This window comes from Camellia sinensis, chromosome 3 (assembly GCF_055761805.1).
Source record: "Camellia sinensis isolate YWXY chromosome 3, ASM5576180v1, whole genome shotgun sequence".
Classification (NCBI taxonomy): Eukaryota; Viridiplantae; Streptophyta; class Magnoliopsida; order Ericales; family Theaceae; genus Camellia; species Camellia sinensis.
In genome coordinates this window covers 182,209,760-182,222,895 of record NC_138963.1, presented here as the reverse complement: position 1 = coordinate 182,222,895, position 13,136 = coordinate 182,209,760, and the positions used below count along the sequence as shown (strand labels likewise).

Sequence of the window (13,136 nt, the reverse complement as noted above, 5' to 3'; positions counted from 1 at the left end):
ATGACTAAGGAGTGGTTGGCTGGAATAAACCAACTCTTGTTACTCTTCAGCCGAAGTAAGTGTAAGGCTGAAGAGTGGTTGGCTGGATTAAACCAACACTTAGTACTCCCCAGCCGAAGCAATTATGTCGGCTAAGGAGTGGTTGGCTGGTAAGTATAGTTTAACCAACCAAAAACCGAAACAACACTTGGAGTAATAGAAGACATTACAAATGCAAGCATATACACAATAACCGGAATAAGAGAAGTAAAATTTTCATTCAAAAAGAAGTCATTACAAGGCTGCTTAGTTCGGTTACAAAGAAAAGACTACAAAATTAAGAAAAAAGTTCATCTATTTCGGCGTCGAAGGCAGCATCGGCGTCAACTTGAAGACCGGTTTCGGGCACTACAACATTTTCAGAAGGAAGAACGGGTTCGGCTGGAGCCACGGCTTCACTTGGTTGATCAAGAGTTAGATCTTCCACCACGGGCTCCGACCGAACTACCTGATCTGCATTCACAACCGAAGTATCCTCAGGGGCAGAGTCTTCATCAGAAACTTCATCGTCTGAGCCCTCAAGGAACTGCTGTTGCATGGCCGTGGCATAATCCATCAGGGAGTTCGGTATAAAGTAGGCTGGAGGGTTGAAAACCTCGGTCTGAGGATCATGACCGAGCTTCTCAACGGCTCCCCTCCAGCCGCACTTAAAGAACAGATCCTTGGCCGCATTGCATTGTTGGGCATAAGCATCCTCTGCCCTCTTGAAGCCTTGTTTGTCGGCTTCCTTCACCTTCTCTTTTATTTCGGCATCCTTCTTTCTTTCAAGTTTTAGCAACTCGCGCAAGTACTTGTCCTTCAGCACAATGGCAGTCTTTTGCTTTTCGGCCTCGGCCGAACTAACCATTCCGGTCAGACGACCGACCTCACCTCGGAGTTCGGCCATTTCCTTTCTGGCCTCCTCTAGTTCGGCCGATTTCGCCTCCGCCTCTGCCGCAGCTTGCCTTGTCACTTTCCTCAGCTCCAGCACCTTCCTATGGGTGATTTGATTTTTCTGGATAGCCTGACAAAGCAACAACTTCAATTTAGCCGAAGAAAAAGAAAAGTAGAAAAACAGAAATACGACCGAAGTTACTTACCAGAATCATTGATTTCGTGGCTGACCGGATGGACTTCAGCTCGGTGGTTAACTGTTTGTGGTGATGTTCCATGTCTTTAGGCAGACACACACTCTTGGCCAAATTGATGGCCAACAGGTGGTCCTTCTCAGCAACAACCGAGTCTGTTTCCAGAATGTCTCGGTCGTTGAAAGATAGCTTCGGTGCCCAGCAACTGATGGTCCGGTCGGAAGACTCCGGTCGAGGGCTTGGTGGTAAGCTCGGCTGAATGACAGGTTCTTCATCAACCAAAACTCGTTCGGGTTCGGCAGTCCGGGGACGTTTGGTCCGGCGGGAAGAGGATGGCTGTTGGGAAGGGAGGGCGACAACGGCAGGCTGCGATTGACTGGGAGGCGTTACTTCGGGCCTAGCCGTTTCGGTAAGAAGGGCCCTAACTCTGCTCCTTTTCGCCATCTCTTCTTCTGCTGTTAGAGGGACAAGTCTTATCTCGGGCAGAGTTGGGTCCGGCTCCGGTGCTTCCTCAAGAAGAAAATCAGTTACCTTTGCTTTGCGGCGACCGCTATACCGGTAGGTCGGCTCAAAATTTAGAAGCTTTGACCAACTTCTTTCTTTAACCCGTAGTGCGGCTCGCAGAACCCCAAGGTTGGGATAACTGTACAGGGAACGGAGATGGGCGAAATCTGCAATAAAGAAAAGTGTTAGTTCGGCTAATAAACTAAACAACCGAGATAACAAACAAGACAGAAGACCGAAGCAAAATTACCAGGCTCTCCCATTTTCCAATTTATAGGTCGGCCAGGAATTTGAGCTTGAAAATCCTCAAAATTCCCAGAGACCCAAAGGAAATCATCATCGTTAAGATCTTTGTCCGGAGTATGCTTAATTATCTTCTCTCGGCGGCGGCGAATTCTGAGGTAGTAGACCCACCCAGCATTCTTTGAGCCGATGGAATACTGATGGAATATTTCGGCTAGACCAAGATTTAGTCCGGTTTGGTGGTTTAATGCGTCTATTCCCATTATAATACGGTAAGTATTGGTGGACAGTTGGGTAGGACATAACCTAGTCTGTCTAAGAAATTCGCAGATGAGCGGTTGGACAGGAAACCGTAGTCCGGTTTCAATTATTGACTGAAGGGTAAAAGGGACGGAGCCTTCATTGTCCCAGGGAGTAGCATCTTTCTTGGCCAACTCCAGTTGGACATCATCAGGAATCTGGTAGTCCTGCCTGAATTCGGCCATGCCACCAGGGGTTTCGACTAAATATCTATACTTACCCATTTGTTGAATAAGTTACGAATAAATTATTTCGGTACAAAAATTTGGCTCAGTAGCCCGGTTGAGCACACGTAGGAGTGCCTGGGCAACCTAAGTCTGCAAGGTAGAAAACAAAGGGGTTAAGCACAGATCGTGGGACCGCGCTACAAATTATAAGCAAGATATACAAATCCTACTTCGGCTCAGTGGGCTGGTTCTACCTCGGCTCATCAGAAGGTTTGTTAACTCGGTTTTGAGCAGGTTAGACCGGTTTTAACGTCTAGGGGCAGCTTTCTGAGTTCGGTCTAAAAAATTCAGAAAGCTGGTTTAGTCCCAAGGCCTAAATCGGTTGCAGTTTGAGGAAAGTTACTTCGGTCGAAGCCCCTAGGGGCGGCTTTCTGAGTTCGGTTTAAGAACTAAGAAAGCCGGCTGGGCCCCGAAAGCCTTAGCTCGGTTATTGACCGAAGTACCTAGTTCGGTACGTGCACGTTTTTCCGGTGAGTTTATCTTGGCTAGAGTGGTTGAGAAGAAACTACTGCTATTCCTTTGAGTCCTAGTTCGGTTGTTCTCTGAAATCTATCTACATACACAACACAAACAGTATCCTGGTTCGGTTGGGATGTGATTCTGGATCGAAATCGAGTTTTCTCTAGGGTATATGACATATACTCTTGGGTTCTATGGTTTCTTCATCAAAGTACGAAGAGCAAAGCAGACAAATGAAGAAAAATGTTTGCAAAAAGCATACAAAGCAAAAACAGATGGAAAAACAAGTAACAAAAGCGAGAAGGGTAGACCTGCTTACCAGATTGAAGAAGAAGAAGCTGAAGATGGAGCAGTAGCAGCAACAGAAGCACGAACACAGTAAGCTCAGAACTCGAGCAGCAAGAGAACAGAGAGAGAAGACGAAGGAATAGCAAAAGTGTAGAGACCCTAGCCTCAGGAATTACTTTTGTTAGAAAGCCCAAAATTTGGGCGGGAACCGTTTCAAGATCACAAAGCACGAAGACGGCGTGACAGCCGTCCTTAACCAATCAGAGCCTGCCACGTGTCATTGGAATGAGAAGCGTTACAGTCGCTGTGATTGAAGAGACGTTTTTGACCGGACATAGTGATATCCGAGGTAAAGTTAGATCGGCTAGAGAGGCTAAAGGGTTCTTAGATCGGCTGAAAAAGCCTAATGAAACTCTAGCTCGGCCAGTAGACTGGTAATCCCAATCTTGTTGCACAGATGGAATTAAGGGGCAATTGAGAGGGTAATTTTTGGGAAAAATTGGGCCGAGCTCCGAGTTTGGCTTCGAGGCCCAAAACGCGAAGGACTAAGTAAAAAGGCCGTAATGGCTACTTCGGCCTAGGGGCAAGATTACTCCGGTCCAAGGAAGAGTAAAGCCACTCCGGTCCGGAGACAACTCGGAGTTAGGCCGGTTTCAGAATTAGTCCGGTCGTGACATACAGCGGTTGGGACGGTCAGAACTTGCTACTTGGAAGTTTGAACTAAGCACATCAAGGTCAAACAGGGCAGCCGAAGTAATCAATTGGAGGAGCAGACCGAGCTAAGTATAGTTCGGCCCTCTGTGGCTCGGTATAGCCAATTTTACTTCGGTCATGTGGAAGTTCGGTCATATAAAAAACCATCCCACTTGGTTTGAGCAGTGGGGGAGGGTGCAAAAGGATAAGCATTATCCTTAGGAGAATGAATCCTAGGAGGACTCTGCATGGAGAAGTACAAGTCCTACTAGGATTGTGCCATACGAAACTTATAAAAGCTCACAAGCAACACCTTGGAGGAGGTAATTGAACACAATCTTTCTGAGAACTTAGAGCTTTGTCTATTTGTCAAGTTTTCTGACTTAGGCATCGGAGAGGTTTCCGGCACACACCCGCCGGCTAGCTCACGTTTGTGTTTTCAGGTGACAAAGCGACGTCGTACGGAGGAGCGTGGACTTGGTCAACAGGATTATACGAGGAGAATTATTTCCTCCCCGTACAACAAACAAAAATAAATTGTTACAGGGAAACAAATTTGAAATAAACAAAGTGAAATGATAGTCAATTTTTTCCCCCAAAGAACTTGACAACATAAAACTTTTTAAAACTCAAAAAAAAAAAAAAAAAAAAAAACCAAAAATTATGTTTTTTTTTCTTTTTTTCTTTTTAAAATTAAGAGCACTATTTTTTTTTTATGTATAAAAACAGGCACAACAAATGTTAAGTAAACAAACATATCAACTTTTAAAAAATATAATTTATACATAAAAAACAAACATATGCTTAAAAAAATAAAACAGAAACAAAAAAGCTGAATATAAATTAATATATAAATATAGAAGCACACAAAATAGAAAAAAAACAAACCCAAAACCCTTATAACATTTATAGTCAAAGAGATTTGATATACACAAAAAAAAATAATAGTGAAACCTATTAATATAAAAAAAAAATTAAAAAAAAATTGTTCTTTAAAAAAAAAAAAATTAAGAACACTGAATTCTTTCTTTAAAAAAAAAGTACCCCCAAACAAATGAAAATAAACAAACAAATTTTAAAAAACTACAAATCCAAGACTCTTATAACATAACAGTTAAAGAGAATTGATATACACAAAGAAGAAGAATACCAGTGAACATTTTAATATATAAAAAAAAAACCCAAAAAAAAAAAAAAAACCAAAAAAGAGCTGAATTTTTATTTTTTTAAAAAAAAAAAATTAAGAACACTGAATTCTTTCTTTAAAAAAAATGTACCCCCAAACAAATGAAAATAAACAAACAAATTTTAAAAAACTACAAATCCAAGACTCTTATAACATAACAGTTAAAGAGAATTGATATACACAAAGAAAAAGAATACCAGTGAACATTTTAATATATAAAAAAAAAACCCAAAAAAAAAAAAAACCAAAAAAGAGCTGAATTTTTATTTTTTTTAATAAAAAAATTCTTAAGAACATTGAATTATCTCTTATACCGTACATTTTTTTCCCCAAAAACATGATAACATAATGGAACCTTTTGCGCAGTATAGTTATATACTTTGGATAAATACTCCATCAACTTGCAAGGAAACCATAAAATCAACGTTCTTGAATAATCTTTCTCAAAAAAAAAAAAAAGAAAAAAAAAAAAGAGAAGTGCTACAAATCCAAGACTTTTGGAACATTTACAATCAAACAGATTTATATAAAAAATAAAAGAAAAAACAAACCCAAAAAAAAAATAAAAACTATTTTTTAAAAAAATAAAATTAAGAGCACTGAATTGTTTTTTAAATAAAAAGACACACAAAAAAAAAAAAGTTAAGTAAACAAACATACTAATTTTTAAAAAACATAATTTATACACAAAAAACAAACAAAAACTTAAAAAAGTGAAAGAGGAATAAAAAAAAATGAATATAAATTTTTTTTTTAAAAAAAATTGAATATAACAAATGCGAAAGCATAATAATCCAACATAAATAACAAAAAAAAAAAAAATAGAAAGTATATATACCCAGAGGCAGTTTTGTATTTTATGATCTTGGTTGTCTTCTCCAACTGTCCATCATCAAAACATAGAATCAAACAAACAAACTCAATAGAAATTTCTAATTATCCAGAAAAATTCGGTAAAAAATAAATAAATAAAAACTTTAAGATGAGTATTTGAAAAAGTGATATTCTACGATGGATAGAGAGAAGTGAAGATGGTAAAACTAAATTGAAATTACACAATAGTTCAGAGAACATGAAAAGAGAAAAAGTGAAAGTGGTTTGAATTTCAAATTACTATATTGCGTGGGAGTGGTATGTATTTCAAATTGCTATAAATATGTTGAGAGGGTGTGGCTTGTCTCCGTTTCACTTTGTGAACTGGACCTTGTTGTTGGGTCTATGGGGCTCACTACAAATTCTGTTTTGATAATCTGAACTGTTCAATGTGTAAAACTCATCGAGTACTGGATCCTTGTAAAAAATCAATAGCAACTTTATCAGATCAGTTTTTGTCAACAATTTATTTTGAAAATTATATTTACCGTTGACAGAAATCTGATCCGATCAAGAAGCTATCGATATCTGATCAACATGATTTTTTATAGGAATAAAGTACTCAACGAGTTTTACATATTGAAACGGTTTGGATGATCAAAACATGACCTGTGGTGGGTTCTTACGGGCCCAATAACACGCTTTAGTTTAATCTTAGACTAGAGAGAAGCTTGACCATGCTTAAATGTGAAAACTAAGGGTGGTCGCGGTTCAGATTTTGGCGGTTTGCGGGTCGGTTTGGACCTGCCCACACCTATGCGGTTTGGAAAAAAGTCAACCTATAACCGTCCGCAGTGTAATTTGCAGTTTGTGCGGATAGGGTTTGCAGATGTGCGGACGGTTACAAACGGTTTGCGAATTGGACTTTTTTCTTTAAAAATTTATTTTTGAGCATTTTTTCCCCCATTTTGTAAATATTTATTTTGGACCCTTTTTCCTCCCCATTTTCTAAAATGTTCCAACATTAATAATTAATGAATTAAAAAAATACCGATATCTAATATATAAGACAAAAATATACTAAAGTAGTCACACCCAATTAGTTTCCAGGAATAATGCTAAGTGTAGACACCCCATTTTTGACTAACCTTAAGACTCAGACGTCATCGATTGAGAGCTCGGTGATTGCGCATGTTGTGCTTGTTTCGAGGTTTCGGAGTTCTTGGCTGAGAGCCTCGCCTCCGGACCTCGGGACCCTTTGTACTTTGACTCGGTCCGCGGACCAAGTCTTGTTTTTTCTTCCGGGAGGGAGGGAGAGGTCTTGTAGACCATCTCTTAGTTGTCGTAGGCTACTTTTCGTGGTCGTAGGCCACTGTTCCCGTTTGGAGACTGGTTTCCGGTTTTCGGAGCCGTCGGCCGTGCGTCTCGATTCGGGACTGCTTAACATTCTCTGTTTGGCACGGTTTTTGGAACACACCTTGTTTCCTCTGTCTAGAGGGGCACTGTGGTCTGGGAGACCACTTCGGTGGTCGTACGCCACTTTTGATGCTCGGCAGCTGGTTTTCGGGGCTCCCAGCTGCGCGTCTTACCTCCTGAACCCTTATCTTGCATCCATTTTGGTTTGTCTTGGGTACAAACCTTACTTTCCATGTTTGGGAAGTGGTACAAGGGTGGGAAACTAGCTTTTTTCCTTGGAGACCACTTTTCTCCCCGCCAGTCGATTTTCTGGTCGGGAAACTGGTTTTCTTGGTCTTTGGGCCACATTTTCTGGTTTCCCACCCCACCATTGGCTTTCTTTCAGTGTGGAGACCACCAATTCCCCTGGCTGACCGCTTTCTTTTCTGGGAACCACTTTAAGTGGTCGGCCCCTTTCCCCATGTTTTGTCAGACTGTGTGGATGCCAGCTGTGCCAGGTGGAGGGCATAGACTGTATCCTCCATACACGTGTATGGAGGGATTGCATTCATGTTTAGTTTCTCCAAGAAGCTTGAACCTTTGTTTTTCTATAAGAGAGGGGCTCCCTCTCCATTCCAGAGGTTCTGAAAATTTCCTAAGGTTCAAGGATATACTGTCCTCTATATCTCTATATTTTGGACCTAAAAGAGTGGGTTGTTCATCACTTTAGCACCTCAACTCTTAACCATACATCCTTACCATTGAAATGAGGTTCCTAGAGGATATTTTCGGAGGTTAAAAAGCTGGTTTTTGGCTGAGGAACTTGCTGGTTTTGTTGAGCTCCAAGGGTAATCTCTTTTCTCTCTTTTTAAGCTTTGTCTTGATCACTCTCTTAGCCATACTTGCATGCTTATTTGAGCTTTGTTGTCAACTAAAAAAAGCTCCATATTTAAGTGTTTTTAATGTTTGTTTAAGGCCCTTTTGGTGCGGAGGGTCATCTTCCCTCTTGCATGCCCTATTTGGCCTTGTTTTGTGCCATGCCATAAGGCCTTTGAGTTAACCCTTGCATGGCCTTTTAGCCACTGAAATCCAGTGGATTTTCAGTGGTTAGCATGTGATTTTGAGGCCCTAAATTAGAGAGGGGTGACCCTCTCTCTTTTGGTCTTGCTTGCTTGCATTTTTGGCCTACCAAAGGACCATGTGTTTTTATACTTTCAAGGCACGGTTCAGGCACTTTTTGGTCACTTTTTGGGCTTGCCTAGACTCTGTCTATGGCTGGTTTGGTCACCTTGAGTTTGCCTCTTGCATGTGTAGAGTAATCCCTTTTGTGGCTTATCAAAGTTGCATGTCATTATTGCATGTATTGGTCATATTTCAGTGGGTTTTTGGTCATCATTTGGCATTCCATGACTCTGTTTTTGGCTTTTTTAGTAACCTCTCACATGCTTCATATGCTTGTAGTGTAAATCATGTTTACTAGCTTAGAATGCATGATGTTTTGGCCCTCAATTCTAGCATATTTTGGCCATGCTCTAACCTGGTTTTGTTTATATTTTGGGCTGTCTTAGCTCTATTTTGAGGCCTCTTAGTCGAAAGATGCTTTCCATGCATGCTTGTAGTGTAATAGCCTTGACTAGCTTCGAGTTTTGAAGTCCCTTGCATGCTTAACTTGAGGTATTTTCATGTTTCAGCATCATTGAGCATGATATTTCAGAGCATATAGGGCTTTCATACTTCCATGTTTTCCACTATTTAAGTGTCCTTGAGAGTTGTGCTTTTATACCCTATTTTGTGAGCCATTGCATGAGCTTCATTTTTATGCCTTTCAAGCCATCATCCCAACTCATTTTGCTACTATTTTGGGCCTGCATAAGGTCTGTTTGGAGTTGGTTTGGCCATTTGAGCATTGCCTTGCATGCCTATAGTGTAATACACTTCACTAGTTTCGATGCTTGAGCCATTCAACATGCATTACATGAGTTGTTTGCATAATTCGAAGTCATTTTGTATGCCATTTCAGAGCTGAAAACATGTGTCATTGCACTCCATATTTCATCCTCTCAATGCGTTTGGAAAGTTGTGTTTTGTGCCTTAGACTTGGGGCTGTTGCATTGTGCATGATCGTATGTGTTTTGATGCCTTATTTCCATCATCTATTGGCCACTGATTTGGGTATAGCTGAGGCCCATCCATTTTGGTTTAAGTCCATTTTGCATTGAGTATGCCATGTTGTCGCATGATTGATCATTACATTGTGCATGCCTTGTTCATCTCATTGTGTATGTTAGTTTCTATGTGCATTGTGTATGCTAAGTGTCATGTGCATTGAGTATGCCATTGTTAGTTCATAGCATTGTGTATGCTAGTTGCATGTTTACATGTTATCCCGTGCATGTTTGCATGACTTAGTTGCATTGCATTGAGATTGCATGCTAGAGTTGCATTGGTGCATGCCTTGTTTGTTCCATTGTGTTTGCAATAGGGGTTAGTCCAAACACGGGGAACGAGGGACATTTCATGCTTGAAATGATGAAACGTGCCTCGATTCCCGGTCACCGACACTCTTGACTACCCATGACAGAGTTGTTGGCTTTAGGTGCTTGTATGTGCATTTATTTCATATTGAGTTGCGCAATTCGGCTCCCCGGCCATCATGCATCGAGATGCGTGATTGATGGCCCGAGGATCGAGAACTATACTCCCTTGAGCTTATGCAATGATGGGGAGAGTAGTCGTGCACACATGTGTTGTGAATACTTTGCCATCTCTCACTCTTGCTTTCTGTTGCAAAAAACCAGAAATCAGGGGCAGAAACTGGTCGGCCCACCAGATTTAGTGGCTGGCCGACCACTTTTTCTGGTTTTTGACCACAAAAGTGGTTGGCAGGTGGTCTTCAAGGCCAATAGCTGGTCGGCAGCCTTCCTACAGATTCCCAGGGTGGAGTTTCAGCCTTCTAGAGCTTTGTGCAGTGTTCTGAGATCAATTGCAAACAGAGGCAAGTCGGGGCATCGCGAGGAATTTCCAAACATGGCGACTCGAGCATGCATGCGTCCTTTGTCATCCAAAACAGAGCTGAGGCAGCCTACATCATGTAGTTTATATGCTTATTTAATTCCTAACTTAGTTAATTTGTTAATTAGTTAGAGTTGTGTAATAATTAGTTGTAGCTTGTTATTCATTCTGTTGTGTAATAACTTGTTTAATTAGATTAGTTTAGATTAGCTAGTTGGTTCTGTATTATTCATTCAGACCCTCCGTTGAGAGAGCGAATTTTGTAATAAGTGTGCGTGAGTGTGTGCATGTCTTCCAACCCCACGTCTTTCTCCTTTTTACTTACCTGCTTTTGATGGTTAGTTCTAGGTCATGTTTTGATTAGTATTCTTATGCTCGCATGTTCACATTCATTCATCTGTCTTGCATGCACCGGGCTCGGCACATCATACTAACTGCATTGTATTTCAATTCCTATTTGAATACATGTATCAAGTTGCATTTCACATGACATTTTAGAATAGCCGAGCCTATCTAAGTTGTATTTTTCATGTGTTGCATTAGGCATTCTTGACATAGCTAGGATCACGCATGATTACTAACTATCTTCTGTTTCGGCTTGGAGTACTCGGTGAGTGTTTATACTTTAGCATCCTTTCATGTGTGTGAGTGACTGCCATGATAGCATGCTTGCCATGAGGCTAACTGCTTATATGATATAACTGCCTAAATGCCTATGGGTGAAGGCTGAATTACTTGAATTGGAACAATTCATTGATTGTGAGTTTTAAGCCCACTTGAAAGTGGCAAATCACTATGTTTTCTAAGCCCACTTGAGGGTGGCAAAATCTGTATTTTAGCCTACTTGCGAGTAGCAAACCGCTTTAAAAAACAAACATGAGATGTTCTAACTTGGGTGATCCAGTCTATACTTGTATGCTGTGCGCATCACATAGTAATTCTAGGTCAATAACCGGAATAAGAGCATATGTGTTTTCAAAAACAAGATATCATGTTAGTAAAGGCCGATCTTTGATCAGGCGAGCGAGGGTGCTCATTGCATGACCTTCCCCTCTTGTACCCAAGTTCTCGAGCCGAGGCAACTTTGGTGATGACGGACACGTGACCTTAGGCACGAGTCAGGGTTTCCTAAATTTTCCAAAAATAAAATATTTAGGTGGCGACTCTGTATCTGGCAAAGTAGTCCATGTTTGGCACTTTTTTCTAAAAATCAGTTTTTCAAAACAATTTGCCGGATTTGGACTCTTTGGTGATTTATCAATCTCGCATTGCACTTTGCAGGATCAAATGAAGAACCGTGACATTTGAGTCCGAATTGTAGTAAGCCTAATGAACAAAACGGGATTCCCCTGGGACGTTCGGGCGCGTTTACAGTTTCTGGCGACTCTGCTGGGGATTTAGAGAACTTGACTAGAACTCAGGATATCTTGTTTTGACTACACTTATGTGTTTCTTTGCATTGTATTTGCATTGGTGCGCCTAGGACACCGTGTTTACCGTCTGCTATTCATGATCGGTTTGTTGGAGGCTCGCTTTGAGAAGCGTGCCATAAGGCTGACCGGCTACTGGCTCTGCCACGATGGGAACACAAACCCCGATTTTTACCGGGGCACCATTTTTGACCATTCGACCTAGTGCATATCAGAATCTGTAGTGACCATTCCAAACTAGGACAGGTTGCTTACCCGATTATAGGTTGTTTGAAACCGCTGTGTGCATAGTGAAACCCTAGTTCTTGACGAAACTAGGACAGGGAAACCCTACCCCTCCATAGGGGTGTTTTGGCTCTCACTTGCTTGCTATGTGCTTTTAGAGTGTGTCTCTACAAGAATGCATGTATCAGTTTGCGAGTCTGGGGTATCAGGCCTGAGGGCATCAGTGTTTTGGGAATCAGCTATATTCGCGGGTATTAGATTCAGATATGGGGGAGTAATTCGGGAACAGTGATCAGTGTTTGAGAACGGTTTATTTAGCATATGTTTGCCAACTGTGTGTTGTCTTTATTTAAGCTGTTATGCTGTCTGTTTTTCTGTTTCCTTATTATGCTTTATTTATCTTTTTGCTAGGGTAGTTTAGCACAATTACTTCCGACCAAGTAGATATTTCCCAAGCACTTTGGACTAGAGGTCGCCGACTCCATCGATCTGAGGATCTAATAGATGGACAACCAGTGTTCTACTCTTTACCCCCGGTTGCTAGATGGAGGTCAGTAAGGCACAGTGTATCGGTACCGCGGCTCTCAGATCAGTGGTCTTTGAGTAGTCAGGTTGAGATTTCCGAGTCTACTGCAGAGACAAATACACCGGTAGTTTAGTTAGATCAGGGCAGTATGGCAGGGATGGAGGAGATGATGCGTCAACTCCAAGAAAGTATGAAAACCATGCAACAGGACGCTGTTTGTCAAGTCGAATTTTCCAAACAACAGGCCGAGGTCATGGCTCAACAGGCAGAGTTAATTGCCAGGCTACAACAGCAAACCGGAGCATCTGCTTCACACCAGGTTCCTCCCCCACCAAGAGTCCTAATACCCGGGGAGACGGCGAATGTCTAGGAGGATACAAACATCTCAACGGGGCCACCTCCGCCCTCGATTCTACCTCAACTATCCAAGGCACCCACGCCTATCAATCTACCAGTTTCCCTTTTTGAGTTCGAGGTGGACCCCATGGCATTAAAAGTGAGCAAGCTTGAAAAGTTGTTCAAGAAATCTCAAGGTGTGAAGCCCATTTCGAACATTGAGGATGGGTATACCAATGCGGCTGTAACTTTGCCGGACTAGTTTAAGATGCCACATATTGACCGCTTTGACGGATCTGGGGATCCCATGGTGCATTTGTGGCTGTTTTCGGACATACTAAGGCCGATGGGCCTCACCAGATTACAGAAGCCTTCTTTGTTCGGCCGGACCCT

General features: G+C 41.5%; 1 protein-coding gene across 1 annotated transcript; it reads right to left on the bottom strand.

Annotated features, from left to right (window-relative positions):
* Positions 1 to 222: 222 nt before the first annotated feature.
* Positions 223 to 3,709, bottom strand: LOC145822965 (uncharacterized). The gene is made up of 3 exons (XM_082921593.1): positions 1,861 to 3,709; positions 1,119 to 1,777; positions 223 to 1,042 (listed from the first exon to the last, which is right to left on the bottom strand). Exons 1-3 carry the CDS (start codon positions 2,375 to 2,377, stop codon positions 317 to 319), a joined length of 1,902 nt encoding a protein of 633 aa, XP_082777719.1. The 5' UTR covers positions 2,378 to 3,709; the 3' UTR covers positions 223 to 316.
* Between the last annotated feature and the right edge of the window lie 9,427 nt (positions 3,710 to 13,136).